This window comes from Oncorhynchus gorbuscha, linkage group LG01, assembly GCF_021184085.1.
Source record: "Oncorhynchus gorbuscha isolate QuinsamMale2020 ecotype Even-year linkage group LG01, OgorEven_v1.0, whole genome shotgun sequence".
NCBI lineage: Eukaryota > Metazoa > Chordata > Actinopteri > Salmoniformes > Salmonidae > Oncorhynchus > Oncorhynchus gorbuscha.
This window is the reverse complement of record NC_060173.1, coordinates 77,983,531-78,009,521: the sequence shown is the minus strand read 5'-3', so window position 1 is coordinate 78,009,521 and position 25,991 is coordinate 77,983,531. Positions and strand designations below refer to the sequence as shown.

The window sequence follows — 25,991 nt, the reverse complement described above, 5'->3', positions numbered from 1 at the left end:
CACAGAGGAGGACAAAAGCCAGCTGTCCTCCGGCTACACCATGGTTTTACCCTACAGAGGGCTGTTGAGGCTACTGTAGACCTTCACTGCAAAACCTTGTGTTTTAATAAATTATTTGGTGACCTGAATTTATTTAGTGTAGTTTTATCTAAAAATAGTAACTTTTTTAATGTTTAACTATTTTTATTTTTATGAAATTCACTGAGGAGGATGATCCTCCCCTCCCTCCTCGGAGGAGCCTCTACTGTCTGGAGTTATAAACATTAATTCTTTGCACAGGGTCTTCCTTAAAAGAGTGCATTTAAAAGTTACATAGTATTAATCTATAAATTGTAATCTAAGAGTAATCTAAGTATTAGTTAAATTGTGATGACGTTATCTACTGTTTCAATGTAATGTATTGACAGATTGTGTTCTTTGAACTTGCCTGGATGTCAAGGGCATAAAGAAGTAAACCACTATTACCCCCTTGGGCAGTGTTCCAAATGACAGTAGGCTGCAAAACTCATTTGTACACATGGATGCAATTGATCCTGCTCTACTTAGGTCGATAGATACTGTTTGGGCCTGACTGGGGTGTTTTTGCTGTGTGTATGTGTGACCTCAGGGATGTGAAGGCTGGGAACATTCTGTTGGGAGAGGACGGATCTGTTCAGATTGCAGGTGTGTGAGTAATGTCACTCCCTCACCTCATCTTCACCTGTTAAATTGTATTCTCACTGCTCACTGACTGCCACAAAGATAGTACTTTTTGAATGATGCTTCCACACATTCAGTTAATTCAACAGCCTAATCAACATAATGCCAGACTTCACCAATCAAAAGTAGGAATATACTTGTAAAATGGCAAAGATTAATATATCTTTGAAGCTAGCGAATACGCAGTAGTTTACATATTGACTGCATGTTTCTCTTTCCTGTCCTGAAGATCTTTCAGCCCCACTCATAATATTGAGATTAAAAAGTTAGTATTTTATAAGTGTTTTATTTATTTGCTAGGAATACAACATGAATGTAGATATACAGTTGAAGTCGGAAGTTTACATAGACTTAGGTTGGAGTCATTAAAGCTTGTTTTTCAGCCACTCCACAAATGTCTTGTTGGCAAGTCGATTAGGACATCTACTTTGTGCATGACACAAGTATTTTTTCCAACAATTGTTTACAGACAGATTATTTAACTTATAATTCACTGTATCACAATTCCAGTGGGTCAGAAGTTTACATACACTATGTTGACTGTGCCTTTAAACAGCTTGGAAAATTCCAGAAAATGATGTCATGGCTTTAGAAGCTTCTGATAGGCCAATTGACATCATTTGAGTCAATTGGAGGTGTATCAAATCAAAATCAAATCAAATTTATTTATATAGCCCTTCGTACATCAGCTGATATCTCAAAGTGCTGTACAGAAACCAAGCCTAAAACCCCAAACAGCAAGCAATGCAGGTGTAGAAGCACGGTGGCTAGGAAAAACTCCCTAGAAAGGCCAAAACCTAGGAAGAAACCTAGAGAGGAACCAGGCTATGTGGGGTGGCCAGTCCTCTTCTGGCTGTGCCGGGTGGAGATTATAACAGAACATGGCCAAGATGTTAAAATGTTCATAAATGACCAGCATGGTCGAATAATAATAAGGCAGAACAGTTGAAACTGGAGCAGCAGCACGGCCAGGTGGACTGGGGACAGCAAGGAGTCATCATGTCACGTAGTCCTGGGGCATGGTGCTAGGGCTCAGGTCCTCCGAGAGAGAGAAAGAAAGAGAGAAGGAGAGAATTAGACAACGCACACTTAGATTCACACAGGACACCGAATAGGACAGGAGAAGTACTCCAGATATAACAAACTGACCCTAGCCCCCCGACACATAAACTACTGCAGCATAAATACTGGAGGCTGAGACAGGAGGGGTCAGGAGACACTGTGGCCCCATCCGAGGACACCCCCGGACAGGGCCAAACAGGAAGGATATAACCCCACCCACTTTGCCAAAGCACAGCCCCCACACCACTAGAGGGATATCTTCAACCACCAACTTACCATCCTGAGACAAGGCTGAGTATAGCCCACAAAGATCTCCGCCATGGCACAACCCAAGGGGGGGTGCCAACCCAGACAGGATGACCACATCAGTGAATCAACCCACTCAGGTGACGCACCCCTTCCAGGGACGGCATGAGAGAGCCCCAGAAACCTGTGGATGTATTTCAAGGCCTACCTTCAAACTCAGTGCCTCTTCGCTTGACATTATGGGAAAATGAAAAGAAATCAGCCAAGACCTCAGAATTTTTTTATAGACCTCCACAAGTCTGGTTCATCTTTGGGAGCAATTTCCAAACACCTGAAGGTACCATGTTCATCTGTACAAACAATAGTATGCAAGTATAAACACCATGGGACCACGCAGCCGCCATACAGCTCAGGAAGGAGACGCGTTCTGTCTCCTAGAGATGAACGTACTTTGGTGCGAAAAGTGCAAATCAATCCCAGAACAAAAGCAAAGGACCATGTGAAGATGCTGGAGGAAACGGGTACAAAAGTATCCACAGTAAAACAAGTCCTATATCGACATAAACTAAAAGTCCGCTCAGCAAGGAAGAAGCCACTGCTCCAAAAACGCCATAAAAAAGCCAGACTATGGTTTGCAACTGCACATGGGGACGAAGATCATACTTTTTGGAGAAATATCCTCTGGTCTGATGAAACAAAAATATAACTGTTTGGCCATAATGACCATCGTTATGTTTGGAGAAAAAAGGGGATTGCTTGCAAGCCGAAGAACACCATCCCAACCGTGAAGCACGGGGGTGGCAGCATCATGTTGTTGGGGTGCTTTGCTGTTGGAGGGACTGGTGCACTTCACAAAATAAATGGCATCATGAGGCAGGAGAATTATGTGGATATATTGAAGCAACATCTCAAGACATCAGTCAGGAAGTTAAGGCATGGTCGCAAATGGGTCTTCCAAATGGACAGTGACCCCCCAGGCATACTTCCAAAGTTGTGGCAAAATGGCTTATTGACAGTAAAGTCAAGGTATTGGAGTGGTCATCACAAAGCCCTGACCTCAATCCTGTAGAACATTTGTGGGCTGAACTGAAAAAGCGTGTGCGAGCAAGGAGGCCTATAAACCTGACTCAGTTACTCCAGCTCTGTCAGGAGGAATGGGCAAAAATTCACCCAACATATTGTGGAAAACTTGTGGAAAGCCACCTGAAACATTTGTTCCAAGTTAAACAATTTAAAGGCAATACTGCCAAATACTAATTGAGTGTATGTAAACTTCTGACCCACTATGAATGTGATGACAGAAATAAAAGCTGAAATGAATCATTCTCTCTACTATTATTCTGACATTTCACTTTCTGAAAATAAAGTGGTAATCCTAACTGACCTTAAAGAGGAATTGTGAAAAACTGAGTTTAAATGTATTTGGCTAAGGTGTATGTAAACTTCCAACTTCAACTGTACCAGTTCATAAGTGCATTTAGTTCAACTCAGTATGTTCTGCACGAAACAGACATTTCTTGTATTTCTACAACATATTGTATTTCTACAACAATATTTGGGTCTTTCCACAGAATGAGTGCCGTTTGCATCCTTTTTATATATATATATATTTTTTAAATTGAGCACTAATTTTGACCCTGTTATATTCAATGATGTGGCTTTTAATATAGACCACATGGAGAATTCAATAAATCAGATTTTTAATATAAATAAAGTCTTGCTAAAGTGCCAAATTTCAGCATGTTGACATTACCCTCCTCGGTGACTTCTAGGAATATTTTCATCCCCCTAACCCCAACATTTCTGCAGGTTTTCACCAACATTGTAAGGCCATATTTATTGTGTTGCTCTGACAAAGTAATTTCTGAAGATAATTTTTCATTTCATATGACTATTGATCCATTTCAAGGTCAAAACCTGTCCCTCATTTTAAGATCAACCCTGTTACACGAACTGAACTGTTGTTTTAATATGGTAAAACTATTCCTTTTAAATATTTCTTTCAAAAGAGGCTATGAACATCTAACAGTAAAATCATAGCTTAAAATCACTCTTTTTTTGCCATATTTTGAGTTTTGTGGTGGAAAACTGGTGGATCAATAATAACTTGGCTAGAAAAGTTTGAACTATTCAATTTGTTTTGTGAAGCTTGCCTTCAAGCATGTTACAGTCAACCCTGTTACTTTATTTGGCACTTAATAGACACTTACTATAGTATCTTTTGTAATTTAACCTCTTGAGATGGGAAAACAAGTTTTTTATTAAGTTTAGCATGTGCTCTTTATGACAGAATGCTACAATTAGGTGACATTGTTTTCCCCACAAAGTTACACATCTCAAAGTGCACAGAATTGGTGGAACGACCCATTTATACTGAATAACATAAAGGTAGTCAAACAGGTCCCCCAACATAAATCACTGGAGGCCTACAGTCTTTCATGTACTTGGACGACCTTTAGCCTACAAACACAGAAAGGAGAACCATTCTAACACGAATGCAACTGAAGAGCTGGAGTGTGCACAGTTTGTATAAGGTGTATAACATGAGATACTTGTGAAAGACCTCTTAGTGGTTTGAGTATATTTGAGCAAATACCGCATAACATTATTATCCCTTTCTATCAGATGTTAATGAGGTATAACATTTACATCCATACATGTCATCTGAATTATCCATATTTCTTCATAGATTTTGGAGTTAGTGCCTTTTTGGCCACTGGAGGAGATATGACCAGAAACAAAGTACGGAAGACTTTTGTGGGCACACCATGTTGGATGGCCCCTGAGGTGATGGAACAGGTGAGACTATCTTGTGGCCAGTTTTAGTAACATCTACTATCTGTTTTCACCTAGACTGTACAACACTAACAGTAGCTCCGCCATGTCCACAGGTACGAGGCTATGACTTCAAAGCAGACATTTGGAGTTTTGGAATCACTGCCATAGAGTTGGCCACAGGGTCTGCACCTTACCACCGATACCCACCCATGAAGGTGAGCCTGATCACTGCATATCTAGATCCCAGACAGGAAGCGAAATAGGCCTAACTAATGAACCATGAAAAGGCAAATTACTACCCTATGTCTATGTAACCTCTGAGAGAACACTTGAATGTCTTTGACCCTTCCTCTTCTCTTCCCAGGTCTTAATGCTGACCTTACAGAACGATCCTCCCACCCTAGACACGGGTGTGGAGGACAAAGAGATGCTGAAAAAATATGGGAAATCGTTTAGGAAGCTAATAACCCTGTGCCTTCAGAAGGAGCCCGCCAAGAGGTTTGTACATGTCTGCCATTCTGTGAACTGCATTAGGCCTACTCTCTAAATCTGTAGAGTCTGTCACTGGTTGATGATGAAGTAAATCTGATGGCCTTGGGAGTTGATCGAATCTCTGTAGAATGTCAGACACATTTCAGGAGAGTCCTGAAATATAGTCTTCATGTTTAGTGGACTCACTCATACCCACCCACCCAAGAATATCTATTCTCACACAGACAGATTTGAGGAATTGTACATTCAGTTCTAGGCCAATGATTGGAATGTGTTCTTATATCTCCATGTATTTTGCTTCTCTTCAGGCCTACAGCAGCAGAACTTTTGAAATGTAAATTTTTCCAGAAAGCCAAGGTATGATTTTTCCTCCAGGATTTGACCTGTTCTTTTTTTTTCTTTTTTTTTGATGCTTAAAGAATTTGTATGTAGATTTGCTTAACATGGGTTGTGATTTTCATCTGCAGAACAGAGAATATCTGATCGAAAAGCTGCTATGCAGAGCCCCGAACATAACCCAGAGAGCCAAAAGGGTAATGTCTAAACAAACATCCTTCCCAGTAAAGCAGACCCAATATTGACTGAACATTATGAACAAAGTATGGTAAGATGATAGGGGTTGGCAGCACACTCCACCAGTCAACAGACATTGAGTGTCCTCTACCTCTCTCTCTTACTGTTCAACACGTCATTCACTTTGTGATCAAACTGTTCTGTGAGGCTGCAAATATGGGCCACTCCTGGAGCAATATCAGTCATGCAGAATAGATGTGCTTACAACTCTTGCATTAGTGGTCCATAACGTTGCTTAGACGCTCACTGCAAGTGGCGGACAAAGACAAATGGAATTTAATGTGAGTGGTTAGGTAACAGGGAGGTGCACTTAAACATACCATTTGGATGCTCAGTTTGCCTTGCGGTCACAGTGAACTGGGCATGAGTGCAGCAGTGTGTCAGGAAAGGTTGATATTGGATCGCCATCGTCCTACATGTGGATTACTGAAGTAATGGGTGCGAAGACCCTATTGCCAGAAGGCAAAATGGCCAGGGTGATCGAGTTGGATGGAAATTCACTGACATGGCATGGGTGACTGCAGGACATGGGTGACTGGAGGACATGGGGGATTGTGGAGGTGTCGCATGACCAAGTCATTTAGCAGAGCATAATGTCAATAGAGATGGAAGTGACTCGTGACAGAGTTGTCAGACAGAGGGGAGAACAGTATGCTGGTCAGAACAGTCACAATCATTCAGATCGTGTGTGGGTGGGTTGACTAATTTGGTAAACATGGTTTAAAGGTGCACTATGCAGAAATCGCTCTGCCATTTCCTGGTTGGTAAAATTCTAATAGTTGCCTAATTTCAGTATATGTGACAAAACAAGCAAGTATATTGTAGAGAATCATTGTACCATCAAAACGCTGTTAAATATATTTTCCCTAACCAAAAATATTGTATTTTCAGCTGTTTGCAGCTGGTGTCCAAAATCGGAAGTAAAAGACGCAAAAACTAAACCAAAAGATGGGAAGCGTAGAAATAGCTCACATAGAACAACAGATCTACCACATATTAGACTTGCTTTCAATGAGAATGACAGATCGATAACTCACATTTCTATGTGAATTTGGTTGGGTTTCCCAAAAAGTTACATATTGCAGCTTTAATGAGAGATTATGGTTGATTGTAGAATGATTAGTATTACATTCTGAGGTTGCGATGTAATCATGATACCCTCTGCAGCCAACCCTGATCCTCCGATCCTGTCTGTCTTCTGGTCCTGTTTCACCACGAGAACTGTTGGTGTACTGTTCTGACCTATGGAGAATCACCCACATGATTCACTCAGGATCCTTGCAGAGAGGAGAGAGAGGCATCCTTGCAGAAACATGGTCATCTCAGTACTCTGTAACCTGTCCACATCACCAACCAGATCAGACTCTCTCCCCTTTGACCCCCTTACTCAGTCTGTCTGTCTACTACCCTCTCCCTCACTCTCCCTCCCATCCTGCCTACCTTCATTCTGTCTATCTCCCTTCCTCCCGGAGACTCCCACCTCCTCTGCAGGTGTATTAATTCAACCAGAGTTAATACACAATAGCAATATTCTAGACATGTATCTCTAGGCAAATGACAGCATTTATGCAGTTGTTCATTGGCCAGAAGAGGGCAGCCCTGCTCCTTAGTTGATCTCTTCATAGGGCGGCCTGCAGGAGGTATTGATCAAAGATTACGGTGCGTTGCAGCAGTCATTGATGTGTTACGTAATTGAAAGTTGGAAAATAATACTGATATAATACTGAGATTGATTTGCTACGCCAGTACACAGAGGATACAGTATCGATGCAGAGCATTTATAGATTGCTCCTGTAATTTGCCTGTATGTACTCCTTCATCCCATATTTTCCCTTTGTGCATTTCTCTAAGTGTGCATGCTCATAAATGTTCCTATTAATATTAAATACTAAATGTAGTTGTTCACATGCTTTGGCAGCTTAACGGTACCGTGTTTGTGTGTAAAGAGACATACAGGCCACTGAACTGTTGCATGCATCCACACACAGTGGACTGATGCTTTTTTTTTTGCTCAAGGAGCCAGAGCAGAATTCCAGGAGCATGGGCTCTGTGTCAGGTTCAGCGAAAGAACTTGATGCCATCAGAAGGGTACATGTTCTTTGACTTAGCCCTAGAATGCTGGGGCTTCCACTTAGATTCATCCAGAGTTAGCTGCTTAAGGAGTTGTGTGTGTTTCCTTTTCTTCGTTTCCTTTTTGTTCTATTTTGTTCTTTTGTTCTCTGCTAGCTCATAGCAGCCATTTTGTAGACCTTAAAAACTCTCTGAGAGGAATCCGAGCTTAAGTGTTTGTGAAATGCTTACTGGTATCCACCTGCGCATTTTATGAAATATTTCAAAAATCTCATCAGCTCATATAGGCCAAGTAAATGCCATTTAATGTTGTGTTGGTTTTAACCTTACTGAGAGAACATTAGAAGGTGTGTGGGCTACTAAATGTGTTTTGTCTCTCAACCCTACAGTTTGATGGGATGTCTAAACAGTTGTGCTGTGTTTGGCTTAGGTGAGGAGAGTTCCAGGGTCCAGCGGCCACCTGCACAAGATGGAGGACGGAGACTGGGAGTGGAGCGATGACGAGCTTGATGTAGGGAGTGAGGAGGGCAAGGCTGCTGTCAATCAAGGCAGGGTAGGTGAGACCATGACAAGAGATGCACATCAAAACTTGGCCACAGGGGCTGGGGGAAAAAGCAACAACTAATGTTGAGGGCAATTCTCTATGCTTTTTACCTGCACTTTGGTTAGCTTGCTCCTTCCTTTTTGTTTTGCCTTTCTACAGTCATTCTCTAGCTGAATGTATTTCTGTGAAAGCAGCGAGCAAGCTTTGTTTCAGAGAGGGGCCTGTGACATGTCGCTAAAGGTAATTGGTAAGGGTTTGAAGATAGCTGTAGGGGGCTGAGGATGGAGCGAGGAGCCAGCTATGATCAAATATCAAAAGGTTCTTTGACAAGATGCCTTACCAGATGTCTCTTACAGGGAAAATTACATAAAGCAAAGATACAACAAATAGAATGCCGATAATGATATTCTACTTGGGTCAGTTTTAATTGTTTGTTTTTCTCCTCTACGCTACACTACACTATTGTGTTCGAAGGTGTTTGAGCTCTACATCTGCCAGTCGTATTTAGATTTGTCAAGACTGAGAATATAATGTTGTTTGTGTTTGATATTACCTTCCAGTCGCGAAGGCTCAGAGAGGACAACGAAGAAGAGGGCGAAGATGTAAGTTAGCTCTTTTCTGTTCTACAAACAAATATGGAGTACATGATTTGTCATTGCTAAAGTATTTTTAATATCATAGAGACAGACGCTTAGGTGTAATGTGGGTGAAGTAAGATTGTTGTGAGTGTGTAAACTTGCACATTGATTAGAATAATTGACTTACTTTGCCTCTGTCTGTTTCTGTGTAATTTGATTACTTTACAAAGGGCTTCATTGGAAAATCTAATTGTCTGCCTCAACAGGGAGCAGGTTATGTATCCATTATGAAATCTCAAATAAACCCAGTACATCTTACCCCACAGTTTCTCTGACTCATGGATTTTTTAGCAAGGTTGAACGTATATACAGTTGAAGTCGAAAGTTTACATAAACTTAGGTTGGAGTCATTAAAACTCATTTTTCATCTACTCCACAACTTCTTGTTAACAAACGTTAGTTTTGGCAAGTTGGCTAGGACATCTACATTGTGCATGACACAAGTAAGATTATTTCACTTCTAATTAGATAGCCGTCTGTGTATCAAAGATAATTGTGTAGTCTAGAGCGATTTTCTAGGTTAGCTAGCCAGCTATTGTCGTTCTTTTAACGCAACGTAACGTAATCAACACTGCTAGCTAGCCAGCTAGCCCCCGAATAGCAGCACTGTAGAAACTATTACACTCAACGGAACGACTTGATTAGTGTAGTGTCAACAACGCAGTCACTGCCAGCTAGCCTACAAAGTCAACAACGCAGCCACTGCCAGCTAGCCTACTTCAGCAGTACTGTATCATTTTAATCATTTTAGTCAATAAGATTCTTGCTACGTAAGCTTAACTTTCTGAACATTTGAGACGTGTAGTCCGCTTGTCATTCCAATCTCCTTGCATTAGCGTAGCCTCTTCTGTAGCCTGTCAACTATGTGTCTGTCTATCCCTGTTCTCTCCTCTCTGCACAGACCATACAAACGCTCCACACCGCGTGGCCGCTGCCACCCTAATATGGTGGTCCCAGCGCGCACGACCCACGTGGAGTTCCAGGTCTCCGGTAGCCTCTGGAACTGCCAATCTGCAGCCAACAAGGCAGAGTTCATCTCAGCCTATGCCTCCCTCCAGTCCCTCGACTTCTTAGCACTGACAGAAACATGGATCACCACAGATAACACTGCTACTCCTACTGCTCTCTCTTCGTCCGCCCACGTGTTCTCGCACACCCCGAGAGCTTCTGGTCAGCGGGGTGGTGGCATCGGGATCCTTATCTCTCCCAAGTGGTCATTCTCTCTTTCTCCCCTTACCCATCTGTCTATCGCCTCCTTTGAATTTCATGCTGTCACAGTTACCAGCCCTTTCAAGCTTAACATCCTTATCATTTATCGCCCTCCAGGTCCCCTCGGAGAGTTCATCAATGAGCTTGATGCCTTGATAAGCTCCTTTCCTGAGGACGGCTCACCTCTCACAGTTCTGGGCGACTTTAACCTCCCCACGTCTACCTTTGACTCATTCCTCTCTGCCTCCTTCTTTCCACTCCTCTCCTCTTTTGACCTCACCCTCTCACCTTCCCCCCTACTCACAAGGCAGGCAATACGCTCGACCTCATCTTTACTAGATGCTGTTTTTCCACTAACCTCATTGCAACTCCCCTCCAAGTCTCCGACCACTACCTTGTATCCTTTTCCCTCTCGCTCTCATCCAACACTTCCCACACTGCCCCTACTCGGATGGTATAGCGCCGTCCCAACCTTCGCTCTCTCTCCCCCGCTACTCTCTCCTCTTCCATCCTATCATCTCTTCCCTCTGCTCAAACCTTCTCCAACCTATCTCCTGATTCTGCCTCCTCAACCCTCCTCTCCTCCCTTTCTGCATCCTTTGAGTCTCTATGTCCCCTATCTTCCAGGCCGGCTCGGTCCTCCCCTCCCGCTCCGTGGCTTGACGACTCATTGCGAGCTCACAGAACAGGGCTCCGGGCAGCCGAGCGGAAATGGAGGAAAACTCGCCTCCCTGCGGACCTGGCATCCTTTCACTCCCTCCTCTCTACATTTTCCTCCTCTGTCTCTGCTGCTAAAGCCACTTTCTACCACTCTAAATTCCAAGCATCTGCCTCTAACCCTAGGAAGCTCTTTGCCACCTTCTCCTCCCTCCTGAATCCTCCTCCCCCCTCCTCCCTCTCTGCAGATGACTTCGTCAACCATTTTGAAAAGAAGGTCGACGACATCCGATCCTCGTTTGCTAAGTCAAACGACACCGCTGGTTCTGCTCACACTGCCCTACCCTGTGCTCTGACCTCTTTCTCCCCTCTCTCTCCAGATGAAATCTCGCGTCTTGTGACGGCCGGCCGCCCAACAACCTGCCCGCTCGACCCTATCCCCTCCTCTCTTCTCCAGACCATTTCCGGAGACCTTCTCCCTTACCTCACCTCGCTCATCAACTTATCCCTGACCGCTGGCTACGTCCCTTCCGTCTTCAAGAGAGCGAGAGTTGCACCCCTTCTGAAAAAACCTACACTCGATCCCTCCGATGTCAACAACTACAGACCAGTATCCCTTCTTTCTTTTCTCTCCAAAACTCTTGAACGTGCCGTCCTTGGTCAGCTCTCCCGCTATCTCTCTCAGAATGACCTTCTTGATCCAAATCAGTCAGGTTTCAAGACTAGTCATTCAACTGAGACTGCTCTTCTCTGTATCACGAAGGCGCTCCGCACCGCTAAAGCTAACTCTCTCTCCTCTGCTCTCATCCTTCTAGACCTATCGGCTGCCTTCGATACTGTGAACCATCAGATCCTCCTCTCCACCCTCTCCGAGTTGGGCATCTCCGGCGCGGCCCACGCTTGGATTGCGTCCTACCCGACAGGTCGCTCCTACCAGGTGGCGTGGCGAGAATCTGTCTCCTCACCACGCGCTCTCACCACTGGTGTCCCCCAGGGCTCTGTTCTAGGCCCTCTCCTATTCTCGCTATACACCAAGTCACTTGGCTCTGTCATAACCTCACATGGTCTCTCCTATCATTGCTATGCAGACGACACACAATTAATCTTCTCCTTTCCCCCTTCTGATGACCAGGTGGCGAATCGCATCTCTGCATGTCTGGCAGACATATCAGTGTGGATGACGGATCACCACCTCAAGCTGAACTTTGGCAAGACGGAGCTGCTCTTCCTCCCGGGGAAGGACTGCCCGTTCCATGATCTCGCCATCACGGTTGACAACTCCATTGTGTCCTCCTCCCAGAGCGCTAAGAACCTTGGCGTGATCCTGGACAACACCCTGTCGTTCTCAACTAACATCAAGGCGGTGGCCCGTTCCTGTAGGTTCATGCTCTACAACATCCGCAGAGTACAACCCTGCCTCACACAGGAAGCGGCGCAGGTCCTAATCCAGGCACTTGTCATCTCCCGTCTGGATTACTGCAACTCGCTGTTGGCTGGGCTCCCTGCCTGTGCCATTAAACCCCTACAACTCATCCAGAACGCCGCAGCCCGTCTAGTGTTCAACCTTCCCAAGTTCTCTCACGTCACCCCGCTCCTCCGCTCTCTCCACTGGCTTCCAGTTGAAGCTCGCATCCGCTACAAGACCATGGTGCTTGCCTACGGAGCTGTGAGGGGAACGGCACCTCAGTACCTCCAGGCTCTGATCAGGCCCTACACCCAAATAAGGGCACTGCGTTCATCCACCTCTGGCCTGCTCGCCTCCCTACCACTGAGGAAGTACAGTTCCCGCTCAGCCCAGTCAAAACTGTTCGCTGCTCTGGCTCCCCAATGGTGGAACAAACTCCCTCACGACGCCAGGACAGCGGAGTCAATCACCACCTTCCGGAGACACCTGAAACCCCACCTCTTTGAGGAATACCTAGGATAGGATAAAGTAATCCTTCTCACCCCCCCCCCTTAAAATATTTAGATGCACTATTGTAAAGTGGCTGTTCCACTGGATGTCATAAGGTGAATGCACCAATTTGTAAGTCGCTCTGGATAAGAGCGTCTGCTAAATGACTTAAATGTAAATGTAAATGTAATTCACTGTATCACAATTCCAGTGGGTCAGAAGTGTACATACACTAAGTTGACTGTGCCTGTAAACAGCTTGGAAAATTCCAGAAAATCATGTCATGGCTTTCGAGGCTTCTGATAGGCTAATTGACATAACTTGAGTCAATTGGAGGTTTACTTGTGGATGTATTTCAAGGCCTACCTTCAATCTCAGTGCCTCTTTGCTTAATATCATGGGAAAATCAAAAGAAATCAGCCAAGACCTCAGAAAAAAATTGTAGACTTCCTCAAGTCTGGTTCATCCTTGGGAGCAATTTCCAAACGCCTGAGGGTACCATGTTCATCTGTACTAACTATAGTACGCAAGTATAAACACCATGGGACCACGCAGCCATCATATCGCTCAGGAAGGAGACGTGTTCTGTCTCCTAGAGATGAACGTACTTTGGTGTGAAAACTGCAAATCAATCCCAGAACAACAGCAAAGGACCTTGTGAAGATGCTGGAGGAAACGGGTACAAAAGTATCTATATCCACAGTAAAACAAGTCCTATATCGACATCTCCTGAAAGGCCGCTCAGCAAGGAAGAAGCCCCTGCTCCAAAACAGCCACAAAAAAAGCCAGACTACAGTTTGCAACTGCACATAGGGACAAAGATCGTACTTTTTGGAGAATGTCCTCTGGTCTGATCAAACAAAAATATAACTGTTTGGCCATAATGACCATCCTTATGTTTGGAGGAAAAAGGGGGAGGCTTGTAAGCCGAAGAACACCATCCCAACCGTGAAGTACAGGGGTGGCAGCATCATGTTGTGGGGGTGCTTTGCTGCAGGAGGGACTGGTGCACTTCACAAAATAGATGGCATCATGAGGCAGGACAATATTGTGGATATATTGAAGCAACATCTCAAGACATCAGTCAGGAAGTTAAAGCTTGGTTGCAAATGGGTTTTCCAAATGGACATAGACCCCAAGCATACTTCCAAAGTTGTGGCAAAATGGCTTAAGGACAACAAAGTCAAGGTATTGGAGTGGCCATCACAAAGCCCTGACCCCAATCCCATAGAACATTTGTGGGCAGAACTGAAAAAGCGTGTGCGTGCAAGGAGGCCTACAAACCTGACTCAGTTACACCAGCTCTGTCAGGAGGAATGGGCCAAAATTCACCCAACTCATTGTTGGAAGCTTGTGAAAGGCTACCTGAAACGTTTGACCCAAGTTAAACAATTTAAAAGCAATGCTACCAAATATTAATTGAGTGTATGTTAACTTCTGAACCACTGGGAATGTGATGAAAGAAATAAAAGCTGAAATAAATAATTCTCTCTACTATTATTCTGACATTTCACTTTCTTAAAATAAAGTGGTGATCCTAACTGACCTGAGACAGGGACTTTTTACTTGAATTAAATGTCAGGAATTGTGGAAAACTGAGTTTAAATGTATTTAGCTAAGGTGTATGTAAACTTCTGACTTCAACTGTAGATGCTTTCTCTTTTTGAATGTTCATAAACAAAACAACAAAATGTTTTACATATTAATTGTTTTCTATTGACTCTTCTCTATTTGCTGACTGAGTTGAGCAATGACCTTGACCATGACCTTGATCTTGGGCAAATATTTCTTATTCTTAACAATGTTCACCCACTAAACACCCTTTCCATAGCACACAAAAATATGTAGTTTACTAAATGCCTTTCTTTTTGTGCCACAGGATGAGGAGAATGCCAATAGTGTTCCCATGGAAGGGCTATCCATTCAGCATCCCCAGGTGAGGGTTTCAGTATCATCACCACCAGCAGCAGAGGCAGACGTTAATTTGTCATGATTCAGTGACCTTGATGCCCCACTGATTATGTGTGAGTATGTGCCAATCTCCCAGTGGCTCCTGGAGGGGCCCTTTCAGCAGGTAATAACTCTGAGTAAATGGACATCCTGCTGATACTGCCAGCTCTAAAGTCATCTGAAAGGCCCCGTGTCATTCTCTCACTGGCCATTGTCATTTCAGAAATGAGCCAGAGTAGTTTGAGGTTCATCCCCCGTGTCCGACAATGATAGAGGCCATAAGTGCTACTGCGGTTCTTACTTTGTTGAGTCAGGATCTAGTCAGCGTCAAGGGTCCCGGTTGGCGCAGCGGTCTAAGGCACTGCATCTCAGTGCTAGAGGCATCACTACAGACCCTGATACGATCCTGGGCTGTATCCCAACCGGCAGTGATTGGGAGTCTCATAGGGTGGCGCACAATTGGCCCACGTCGCCCGGGGTTATGGTTTGGCCGGTGTAGGCCGTCATTATAAATACAAATTTATTCTTAACTGGCTCGCCTAGTTAAATAGAGGTTAAATAAAAAATGTTTTTTTACTGATTGTGCCTCCTCATAAACAGAATAATCTTGCCAGAGTACATCAATAGAAGTATATACACTGTAGATATTGAATGTATTTTGTGTGAATTAATTCATGTATACTTCTGTTGGTTTTGTAGTTTAATAATTTCAGCATAGTGCAAGATACATATATATATTTTCTATACTCCAGGAGATACAGTATTGAGGACTTGCTGGCTTTATTGACTCACCAGACTCACTCTTTACTTATAGGTGCAACCGTTTGAGAAGAACACAGGGCCCTATATTCAAGTTGCTCTGAATATGGTCCTAAGGCTAAGGTAAGCAGAGTTTGAATTTGTCCTGCTGCTAATAGACCTAATGATGACCTAATGATGTCTTGGCCCTCTAATGGGATCATCTGACAGAACCAAGGGCCGTTTCTCTCTAATCTGGCTGAGCGGTTGTGTTGGAGGGAGGAGAGTGTTACACTCCATTGACTCTCCATTTGCTCCGCTCTGCATATCTGTGTTCTCAGGGATTGAATTAGAGCAGGGATGGACAACTTTGATGGGGGCGGGGGCCACAAAAAAAAATCTGAATTCATCATGAGGGGCTGCAGTTGCTGGCAGGTCTGCGTAGTCACATCCACACCCCCCCATACCCCCCCCGCGCCAGAACTATTTTCCTGCAATTATACACATTTTGCCATAGGGCGGAGAGAATGTTTACAGTTTTGACTATGATATGGGAGTGAGAATTACTAAAATCAAATCAATGGGGGACCCTGGCCGGTAATAAAACCATGATAAAAAGTTTAGATAGCTGGCTGCTAAACTAATTTAGCAATCTACATTAATTTAGCTGAAATTAGCTATTTCATTGACTATCAGTGACTGACCTAACAAGAGAGAAACTGCTGATCGTCCTCGCAGTGGCAGACCACATGTAAAAACACCCGCACAGGATCGGTACATCCAAACATCATACCTGCGGGACAGGTACAGGAACGCAACAACAACTGCTTGAGTTACACCAGGAATGCACAATCCCTCCATCAGTGCTCAGACTGTTTGCAATAGGCTGCGAGAGGCTGGACTGAGGGCTTGTAGGCTTGTTGTAGTAAGGCAGGTCCTCACCAGACATCACCGGCAACAATGCTGCCTATGGGCACAAATCCACTGTCGCTGGACCAGACAGGACTGGCAAAAAGTGCTCTTCACTGACAAGTCGTAGTTTTGTCTCACCAGGGGTGATGGTCGGATTTGCGTTTATCGTCAAAGGAATGAGCGTTACTCCGAGGCCTGTACTCTGGAGCGGGATCGATTTGGAGGTGGAGGGTCCGTCATGGTCTGGGGCGGTGTGTCACAGCATCATTGGACTGAGCTTGTTGTCATTGCAGGCAATCTCAACGCTGTGCATTACAGGGAAGACATCCTCCTCCCTCATGTGGTACCCTTCCTGCAGGCTCATTCTGACATGACCCTCCAGCATGACAATGCCACCAGCCATACTGCTCATTCTGTGCCTGATTTCCTGCAAGACAGGAATGTCAGTGTTCTGCCATGGCCAGCGAAGAGCCCGGATCTCAATCTATTGAGCACGTTTGGGACCTTTTGAATCGGAGGGTGAGCGCTGGGGCCCATTCCCCCTAGAAATGCCCGGGAACTTGCAGGTGCCTTGATGGAAGAGTGGGGTAACATTTCACAGCAAGAACTGGCAAATGGTGCAGTCCATGAGGAGGAAATGCACTGCAGTACTTAATGCAGCTGGTGGCCACACAAGATACTGACTTACTTTTAATTTTGACCCTCCATTTGTTCAGGGACACATTATTCCATTTCTGTTAGTCACATGTCTCTGGAACTTGTTCAGTTTATGTCTCAGTTGTTGAACCTTGTTATGTTATTACAAATATTTACACATGTTAAGTTTTCTGAAAATAAACGCAGTTGACAGTGAGAGGACATTTCTTTTTTTGTTGAGTTTATATATATACCGAACAACAATTTCAAAGATATTACTGAGTTGGAGTCAATTGAAATACATTCATTAGGCCCTAAACTATGGATTTCACAACTAGGCAGGGGTGTAGCCATGGGTAGTCCTTGGAGGGCATAGGCCCACCCACTTGGCAGCCAGGCCTACCCACTGGGAAGCCAGGCTCAGCCAAATATAATTTGTTTTTTTTTCCCACAAAAGGGCTTTATTACAGACATAAATACTCCTCAGCACCCTCCACACCCCCTCAGACAATCCCACAGGTGAAGAAGCCAGATGTGGATGTCCTGGGCTGGTGTGGTGTGGTTACACGTGGTCTGCGGTTGTGAGGCAGGTTGGACTTACTGACAAATTCTCTAAAACGACATTGGAGGCAGCTTATGGTAGAGAAATTCATGTTAAATTCTCTGGCAACCGCTCTGGTGGACATTCCTGCAGTCAGCATGCCAAAACACTCTCCCTAAAAACTTGAAACATCTGTGGCACTGTGCTGTTAGTCAAAACTGCACAAGGTGCACCTGTGTAATGAGTATACTGTTTAATCAACTTCTTGATATGCCATACCTGTCAGGGGGATGGATTATCTTGGCAAAGGAGAAATGCTCACTAACAGGGATGTAAACACATTTGTGCATTGAGAGAAATACGTTTTCTGTGCATATAGAACATTTCATCTTCAAAAAAAAAATGTTTTGTCTCATGGAACATGTGACCAACGCTTTACATGTTGTGTTTATATTTTTGTTCAGTACTGAGTATACCAAACATTAGGAATATTGAGCTGCAGCTCCCTTTTTTAGCCTTCAGAACAGCCTCAATTCATCAGGGAATGGACTGTACAAGGTGTTGAAAGCGCTCCACAGAGATGCTGGCACAATTTGACTCCAATGCTTCCCACAGTTGTGTAAAGTTGGCTAGATTGTTGATTGATACATTGATACATTGTTGATACACACGGGAAACTGTTGAGCATGAAAAATCCAGCAGCGTTGTAGTTCTTGACACAAACCACAAACCGGTGTGCCTGGCACTTACTACTATACCCCGTTCAAAGGCACTTACATTTTTTGTCTTGCACATTCACCCTCTGAATCTCAATTGTCTCAAGGCTTCTTTAACCTGTCTCCTCCCCTTCATCTACATTGATTGAAGTGGATTTAACAAATTAATGAATCCTTTTACCTGGATTCACCTGGTCAGTCTGTCATGGAAAGAGCAAGGTGTTCTTAATGTTTTGTATAGTGTATATATTTTGTTGGGGGGGGAATAGATCCGCAGGTCACCAGTTGCCCATCCCTGAATTAGAGGGCTGTTAATGACTTGCGAATGACCTGCGCTGCCACCAGATTTACCAACACTGACCTGGCCAGGTTAAAGACCTATTGCTGGAACACAATTAAAGGCTGTAGCAAGAATTGTGACCAATATGGAATAGGTTTAGTGTGGTCCTTCTGTAGCTCAGTTGGTAGAGCATGGCGCTTGTAATGCCAGGGTAGTGGGTTCGATCCCCAGGACCACCCATACGTAGAATGTATGCACACATGACTGACTGTAAGTCGCTTTGGATAAAAGCGTCTGCTAAATGGCATATATATTTCGGCTCAGACTTATCACTGTTTATATATGTGGTCTTTTTTATGATATGATAATTAGTGTTGATTTGGCCTCAACACTCCTCTAAGCACTCAAATCCTTTCCCAAGAAGAATGTAGCTTATATTTATCGCATTGAATTGAGATCCTTTTTACTTCCCCCTCAGCAAAATGGAAGCAGATTTAAACCCATTGTCTAAAAGCAGAATATGCAATGCAAATGTGCAAAACTGCGCGCGTGCGCGTTAAGATGTCTGCCCCAGACATAGAGAATGAAGTGTTTCTGGACATTTTAAAGTCTGCCTTCTGCTCCCTGATGGGCTGAATGCCGCGCTGGGTGCAGAGTAGACTCTGGGTCGATGAGATAAGTCAGCATCTGAAGAGGCCTCCCCAGGCCCCCTGCGCAACACAAAGCCTTCCCCTCCACTGCACACCAGCAGGCCAACTAGAGGGTTGGCTACGAGAGTAGTGTAATTATTCTAACCCTGACATGTAAATAAATGGACGCTTCTGTGAGCAGTGGGGCTGTAGCTATTTCTCAGTGACCAGAGTTCCATTCATTGCAGGCGTTTGAGCCTGTTTTTCTTTGCCGCGTATGGGGAGCGATGTACTGTAGAATCAGCCCAATCTCAGCCCAAACTCAGAGAGATAAAGTGGCTAGTTGTATGTGCTATGTATTAAACCTATGCTGCTCTGCTCTGAGGGCAGCCTCTCCACAGCAAATGGATTTCAGTGACGTGTTTGATTAAGTCAAAAGTCAACTGACAAGATCCACACCTCTGATCCGTGCTGAAACAGCCAGCCCCTGTCTGGCAGCAGCCAACAGAGAGCAGCTCATTTATCAGGCCTCTCAATTTCAAGCCCTCTTTTAGCCCGAAGGACTTCAGATAAACTCAAATGCAACTCCCAATCTCCCATAGAGCGATAATGAATGGGACTCTATTGCAATCGGTTTTGACACGCATTATGGAGAAATACAACGTCGATGTATTTGCATAGAGGTTTCTCTATAGCCCTGTTTAGTCCACGAACTGTAAAAGTAGTCCTGGAAGCACTTCACAGAGCATTACATTACATTCGATTCACTGGGAAGATACAGTACCTTTGTATAGGGGTGAATAATATTGGTCACATTTCACAGCTCTGTGAATGTGCTGTAATCTGGGCAGTGATACAACGGCGTTACATTAGAACACTATCATGTGCACTCATCGTCTCTTTTAATATAATATAATATATAATAATATAATATAATAATAATAATATATGCCATTTAGCAGACGCTTTTATCCAAAGCGACTTACAGTCATGTGTGCATACATTCTACGTATGGGTGGTCCCGGGAATCGAACCCACTACCCTGGCGTTACAAGCGCCATGCTCTACCAACTGAGCTACAGAAGGACCTTTTCACGTGACAGAAAACCTCCGTGTCACTACAGTTTGTAATACACCAGCCTAAAGAGGTCTGCTGGTACACGGTCCCCAGAGGATCAGGAGATGATATGGTCACTGGTCACATTTACTGGCTTCATATGTGTGTGACAAACAGTAGGTCCTTATTAGCAGATACAGTGCAGGGAGGTAAGTGGCACCCTATTCCCTAGTGCGCTACTTTTGAAGCTTGCTATTTGTGATGCAACCATACTTGTGAGGACAGATTCTTTAAGTCTGGATTTATTGAGCGCTTGACAGCAGGATTAAGGCTAAACTGATGAAAAGTCAAGTGTTTGAGAGAGGAAGTACAAAGGGCTAAGTGTAAAACATGCTGAGGGTACTGAATATGCGTGTTAGGGGGAGCAAAGGAATCACAGAAATGAATGTTATTTTGCGTATTTTTTAGGGTATCCCAACGGAGCTTGGGAATTCTTACAATTCTTACTCAATTCTTTGCTAGCTATCTAGTTAACATAATGGGAGGACAAGTGACGTCACTGGAGTTAATTTCCATTCAAATCCCATTTGTGTTGTGGGAAAACAGATGGGGAACGAGATCCAGCGTGTTTAATACAGGGTTGCTGGTGGGATTGCAGGGTACAGTGGGGAATCTTAGGCTTCCTACATGCAGGACGAAGTGAAGTGAAATAATGAACATTTGTCATAAAAAGACTGAAATAGAAATAGCACTATATATATCATAACAACTGTAGCAGTGATGCATGTCCATTGGGGTAAAGGCAGGATAAAGACTGTTGAGGGGGTGGGGTGGAATGACCATAGGGGGAAGCAGCAGCATGAACATTGAGTGAAATAAAAACAACACGTTTTAACAATAAAATAATAATGACAACTGCAACAGTGATGAATGTTGTTGGGGTGGGGGCAGAGTAGAAGTCGGGGGGGAGAGTATTGCAGTTATCCGACCTGATTCAACCTGAAACCTATAGCATTATTAAAGCCCACATAGAACAGTGCCAGCTATATCTCTCTCCAGTCACAATGGCATTACAGTAATCACTCTCTTATGGATACATCTTAATATTTTAATCTGTGATTGATCTGCAGCCTGTTACTAATACTCCTCCATACAATGATTATAAGATTTATCTTGTTGCTTTTCCAAAGTTTTCCGCTTTGTAATCACGATAATCAATGCAGATTAAAACGTAATTATGGTTTAATTCAACAATTGCCTCGCCAAAGACTAAAGTCATGAACAGAGTTCTGGTGGTATTGGGGTGGTGGCTCTCTTGGGAAAAATAAAAAGCTAATTGGAAAACTTAATTGCATCTGAAAGAACAACACAGCACAATCAATTCTCTTCCCAAAACTGATGAGGGTGTTAAGGCTGATTAGAAAAGGATTTATGCTATTGTGAACCCGTTGATGAAGGTTCTTTAGAGAACTGTATTCAGATGGGATGTTGATGTATGTCTGAAACAGAGAAAGGATCTCAGACACACTGGGGGACTTGAACCATCAGGAACCTGAAATGAAAAGACAATAAGAACAACAGGACATTTTTGAATGACCTGGGTGTTGAAAAATGTTATTTTGTACATTTGACACATCATCTTCACTGGCAATTGTTTGCTGATTGATTGCACTGTATATGTAATGATGGGAGGACAGAAGTCAACCAATGAACCAACAGTGCTCCAGGCATATGTGGCTATTGTGCTTTGTAGTGTTTAAACTGAATTATAAACCGGGTGGTTCAAGCCCTGAATGCTGATTGGCTGACAGCTGTGTTATATCAGACCACATACCACGGGTATGACAAAACATTTATTTTAACTGCTCTAATTACATTGGTAACCAGTTGATAATAGCAATAAGGCATCGCAGAAGTTTGTTGTATATGGCCAATATTACACAGTTAAGGCCTGTATCCAGGCACTCTGCATTGCATTGTGCATAAGAACAGCCCTTTGCCATGGTATATTGGCCATATACCACACCCCCCAGGCCTTATCGCTCAATTAAAACCCCTTTCAATGAGTCATATATATAGAGAACTATGAGCTATACTTTCCTCCACCAGGAAGCCAAAATATGAGAACGCAAAATTACATGCCAGCACAATCCATCCCAAATGAATTACTGGCACATTAACACTGTCTCCTCTCACATTGTGGGCCCATTCATGTAGGCATTTTCTAGGCTAAAGCGCTGAAGTACTTTTCATCGGACTCCAAACACTCCCCAGTTTACCCCCAGGTGTGTGTATTGATTGTGTTTGTTGGTGTGTTAAGGAATTACCCCCCTGTCACTGCTACACAGGATTTAGAGGACTCTTGTGTAGTCGATACACAACAGACCGTCTGTTGTACCTGGCCTCGGTCTTGAACTGCGGTAAATACTCAGAGCTTTACACCTAACTTTCCCCAACATACCAATCATAATTCTGGTCAGGACAGACAGTAAACAGCTTCAGTTACAGAGTGCAGTTCAGAAGTGTTAACGTGTTCTTTAGACTAACATTACCTGAGGTACTCAAGGGACCTGAGACTGGCAGTTTCTCTCAGAGCCTCTTTTCACTACGAGAGATTGCCTAGAGATTTCGCGGAAGTACCCTCGGCTAGGCCTGTTACTGTAATGTAAACTTGCGAACTTGTCACTTCTCTTTTAGTCTGAGAAAGTCCTTAGTCCCAGTGTTTGCCAGTCAAGTGTTTGCCTGAGCTCCCATTGCCTACCAGGGGAAATCTGTTTTAGCAGATAGAACACCCCTCTATACACCCAAGAGTTATTGTAGTTCATGCTTTACCGAGTAAACACTCCTATCTCCCTAATGCTTGCTAGTGCCCACTGGCATCTCTGGTGATTCATTTGGAGGGTGTGGTATGCTGGGATTTGAAGATGACTGAGCAAAATCATGGTCTTATTCTGTCCCTGTGCTGATAAAACCTGAAACTTAAAACTTTACACAGTTATTTAGGAAAATCTTAACACTGGTAGCAAGACTCTGGAATACTGAAGTTTTAAAAGAAAAAAGAAAACTTCTAAACTGTTTCTCAATCTGTGTGTGCGGTTTATTTACCTCCCACAATATAAGCTGACAGAGACTTTCCAGGCATCTGCTGCCCATCTCTCTGGAGCAGGACTAAGTAGGCAAATAGAGACGCCGGGCTCAGGCCCTCTGACACAGGTGTGGTTACAGCATCCCTTTACAGCACGCTCTCACACTGTCCGTGGCTGAAATGGAGAGATTGCAGACATCCTACATCCATCTGCTAAGTTCAGGTTTCGCCCCTGACTTCCTCTCTCTAGCTGCGAATCTGCAGAATTGGACGAGTAAAGTTGACTCACAGGCAGCTGATGGAAATCCTCTCTCTCTCCCTCTCTCTCTCTCTCTCTCTCTCTCTCTCTCTCTCTCTCTCTCTCTTTCTCTCTCTCTTTCTTTCTCTCTCTCTCTCTCTCTCTCTCTCTCTCTCTCTCTCTCTCTCTCTCTCTCTCTCTCTCTCTCTCTCTCTCTCTCTCTCTCTCTCTCTCTCTCTCTCTCTCTCTCTCTCTCGCTCGCTCTCTCTCTCAGAACTAAATCAGCCCTCAATGATGTATCGGAGCATGTTACTTACATGCAACATGTCCTGTGAAATGTGAATCGGGGGCTAGCAGGTGGGCTTAGATGGATGTGATTTATGCATCTTAATTACAGCCCAAATTAATCCACTCCCACGACACTGTACAAAAGCTGTCACACCCATCAGCCACTGTGTAGGGAGTAGTTTTTAGGACTAAATTCACCATGTACTGTATTAATGGAAATGTTAGAGAGAATTTACCCAGGGTTGCACAGCGTAAAATTAACATAGGGTAGACATGCGGATGGACTTTCACTTAATGTGGCCTATCATGCAGTTTCTTAGGAGAGGCATTGTCTTGTCTTGCTGGATTGAAGTTGCTGCATAAGAAAGCTGTATAAATGAATAGGCTGCGGTAGTTCTGAGCCCTATGTGAGCCCTACATTAAAATGCGGAACTACTAAAGCCCTTTTTACACTACTATCCTCAGCCAACCTTCTGCTGTTTTGCTTCTATCACCCTCTGGAAGAAGAAAAGATTCTACACGTTTTACATAAGACCAATAATACAATTGCAACTGAGCTTCAATATTCCCTGTTTCAGCTGCGTTCCGACACTTCATCTGACCTCAGTAAAGGATCAATCATGTACAGGTGACAAATATGAAAATCCCCCAGATTGCATTCATGTAGGAATTCATCTGTTTTCTTCTCCTAAACCAGAGCTATTTAAAAAGGTCAAGGACATTGAGATTGTGGAAACACTTCAGGCAGTAGTATAACTCAGACATGCTTTTATTAATTATAACTCATTTTAGCTTTACCAATGACTTAAAGTCCTTGTGAAAATGTAATTATGGTTTAATTCAAATGAGGCTTGTGAACATGTTTGTCATTTAAAATATGTTCGGACTACTTTTGTATTTCGACGGACAATAACAATTACACTGTTTGCGGGACTTTAAACATAGTACATGTAACCATAGTGATTCAAATGGGCATGAGATATTGCTGGAAATATGTATTTCCTTATTCTGGTCATTCCACTGCAAGAACACTTCAAATCCAAATCAAATGTCCAAATCTGTCAATCTTCCACAGCCGCAAGTACGTGATTGCATTAGCACAGTTACAATATCTACTTCATGGAACCCATTGAGATTCTCTGTAATGGACTCTCTTCCTGCTGATATATATATATATATATACATACATACAGTACATACATATATATATATTTTAATCATAATCATGTTAGCCTTCTATTGTCTGTGCAGAGAGAACTTCTACATACGTTGTCACCGCAAAAGGCTGTATACTGTATATGCCTCACTGGTACACAGAGCAGAGTGAGGGTTTGGCCGATGCACTATAAACATGGCGTTTACTGTAGCCATCAGTCAGCTGTTCTTTGGAACCCTACACAAGACTTACAATGCATCATAAAAGCATGTATTTATTGAGCTTACAATGCTGCCTATTTCATATGCACAAGACACATGCAAAGATGAACATTTCCGCACGAATTCTTCACCAACTGTGTTGTCAGTAAATACAGGATGATATTAGAGTAGCTAGTAGTAACACTGACTGAAGCAGTTAGTAAGAAAATCTGATCTGCTTAACATGACCCACTGTGTTAAGCCTAGAGACTTGTAGTGTTAAAGTGTGGATGAGGCAGCCAGGCTGTCTTTTTCCATTCCACCATTCCTTGGGGTCCGCTTGTCACGAGCCTCCTCAGACAGTCTAAATGAAATAGACCGTTCAGGGAGTCTTGGCCTGGTCCCAGATTTGTTTGCGCTGTAGTAGCCAACTCATCTGACTATTGTCATGCCATAGTTGTCTTAAAGCACAAACAGATCTGGGACCAGACTAACTAGGTCCTGGACATCCTGTCTGTTCCTATGGAGGACAGCCTGTTGGGCACATCTTACACGTGGCACATCTTATACTAATCAGCTTCTCATCTCTCTTCTTAGGAACTCCAGGAAGGAGCTGAATGACATCCGCTTTGAGTTCACTCCTGGCCGAGGTAAAAGCTGCACAAAGTGAAGGAGCTCGTGTTATAATGTTGTTATTAGCGCC

At 43.6% G+C, this 25,991-nt stretch overlaps 1 protein-coding gene across 1 annotated transcript in view; it reads left to right on the top strand.

Annotated features, from left to right (window-relative positions):
* Positions 1-25,991, top strand: part of stk39 (serine threonine kinase 39) — a 35,902-nt gene that overhangs the window by 5,868 nt on the left and 4,043 nt on the right. Inside the window, exons 5-15 of the mRNA XM_046360912.1 lie at positions 608-663; positions 4,697-4,806; positions 4,899-5,000; positions 5,150-5,283; positions 5,586-5,634; positions 5,745-5,810; positions 8,351-8,473; positions 9,025-9,066; positions 14,742-14,798; positions 15,627-15,694; positions 25,886-25,938. Of these exons, the coding sequence (XP_046216868.1) occupies positions 608-663; positions 4,697-4,806; positions 4,899-5,000; positions 5,150-5,283; positions 5,586-5,634; positions 5,745-5,810; positions 8,351-8,473; positions 9,025-9,066; positions 14,742-14,798; positions 15,627-15,694; positions 25,886-25,938 (860 nt within the window). The remainder of the gene's footprint in view (positions 1-607; positions 664-4,696; positions 4,807-4,898; positions 5,001-5,149; positions 5,284-5,585; positions 5,635-5,744; positions 5,811-8,350; positions 8,474-9,024; positions 9,067-14,741; positions 14,799-15,626; positions 15,695-25,885; positions 25,939-25,991) is intronic.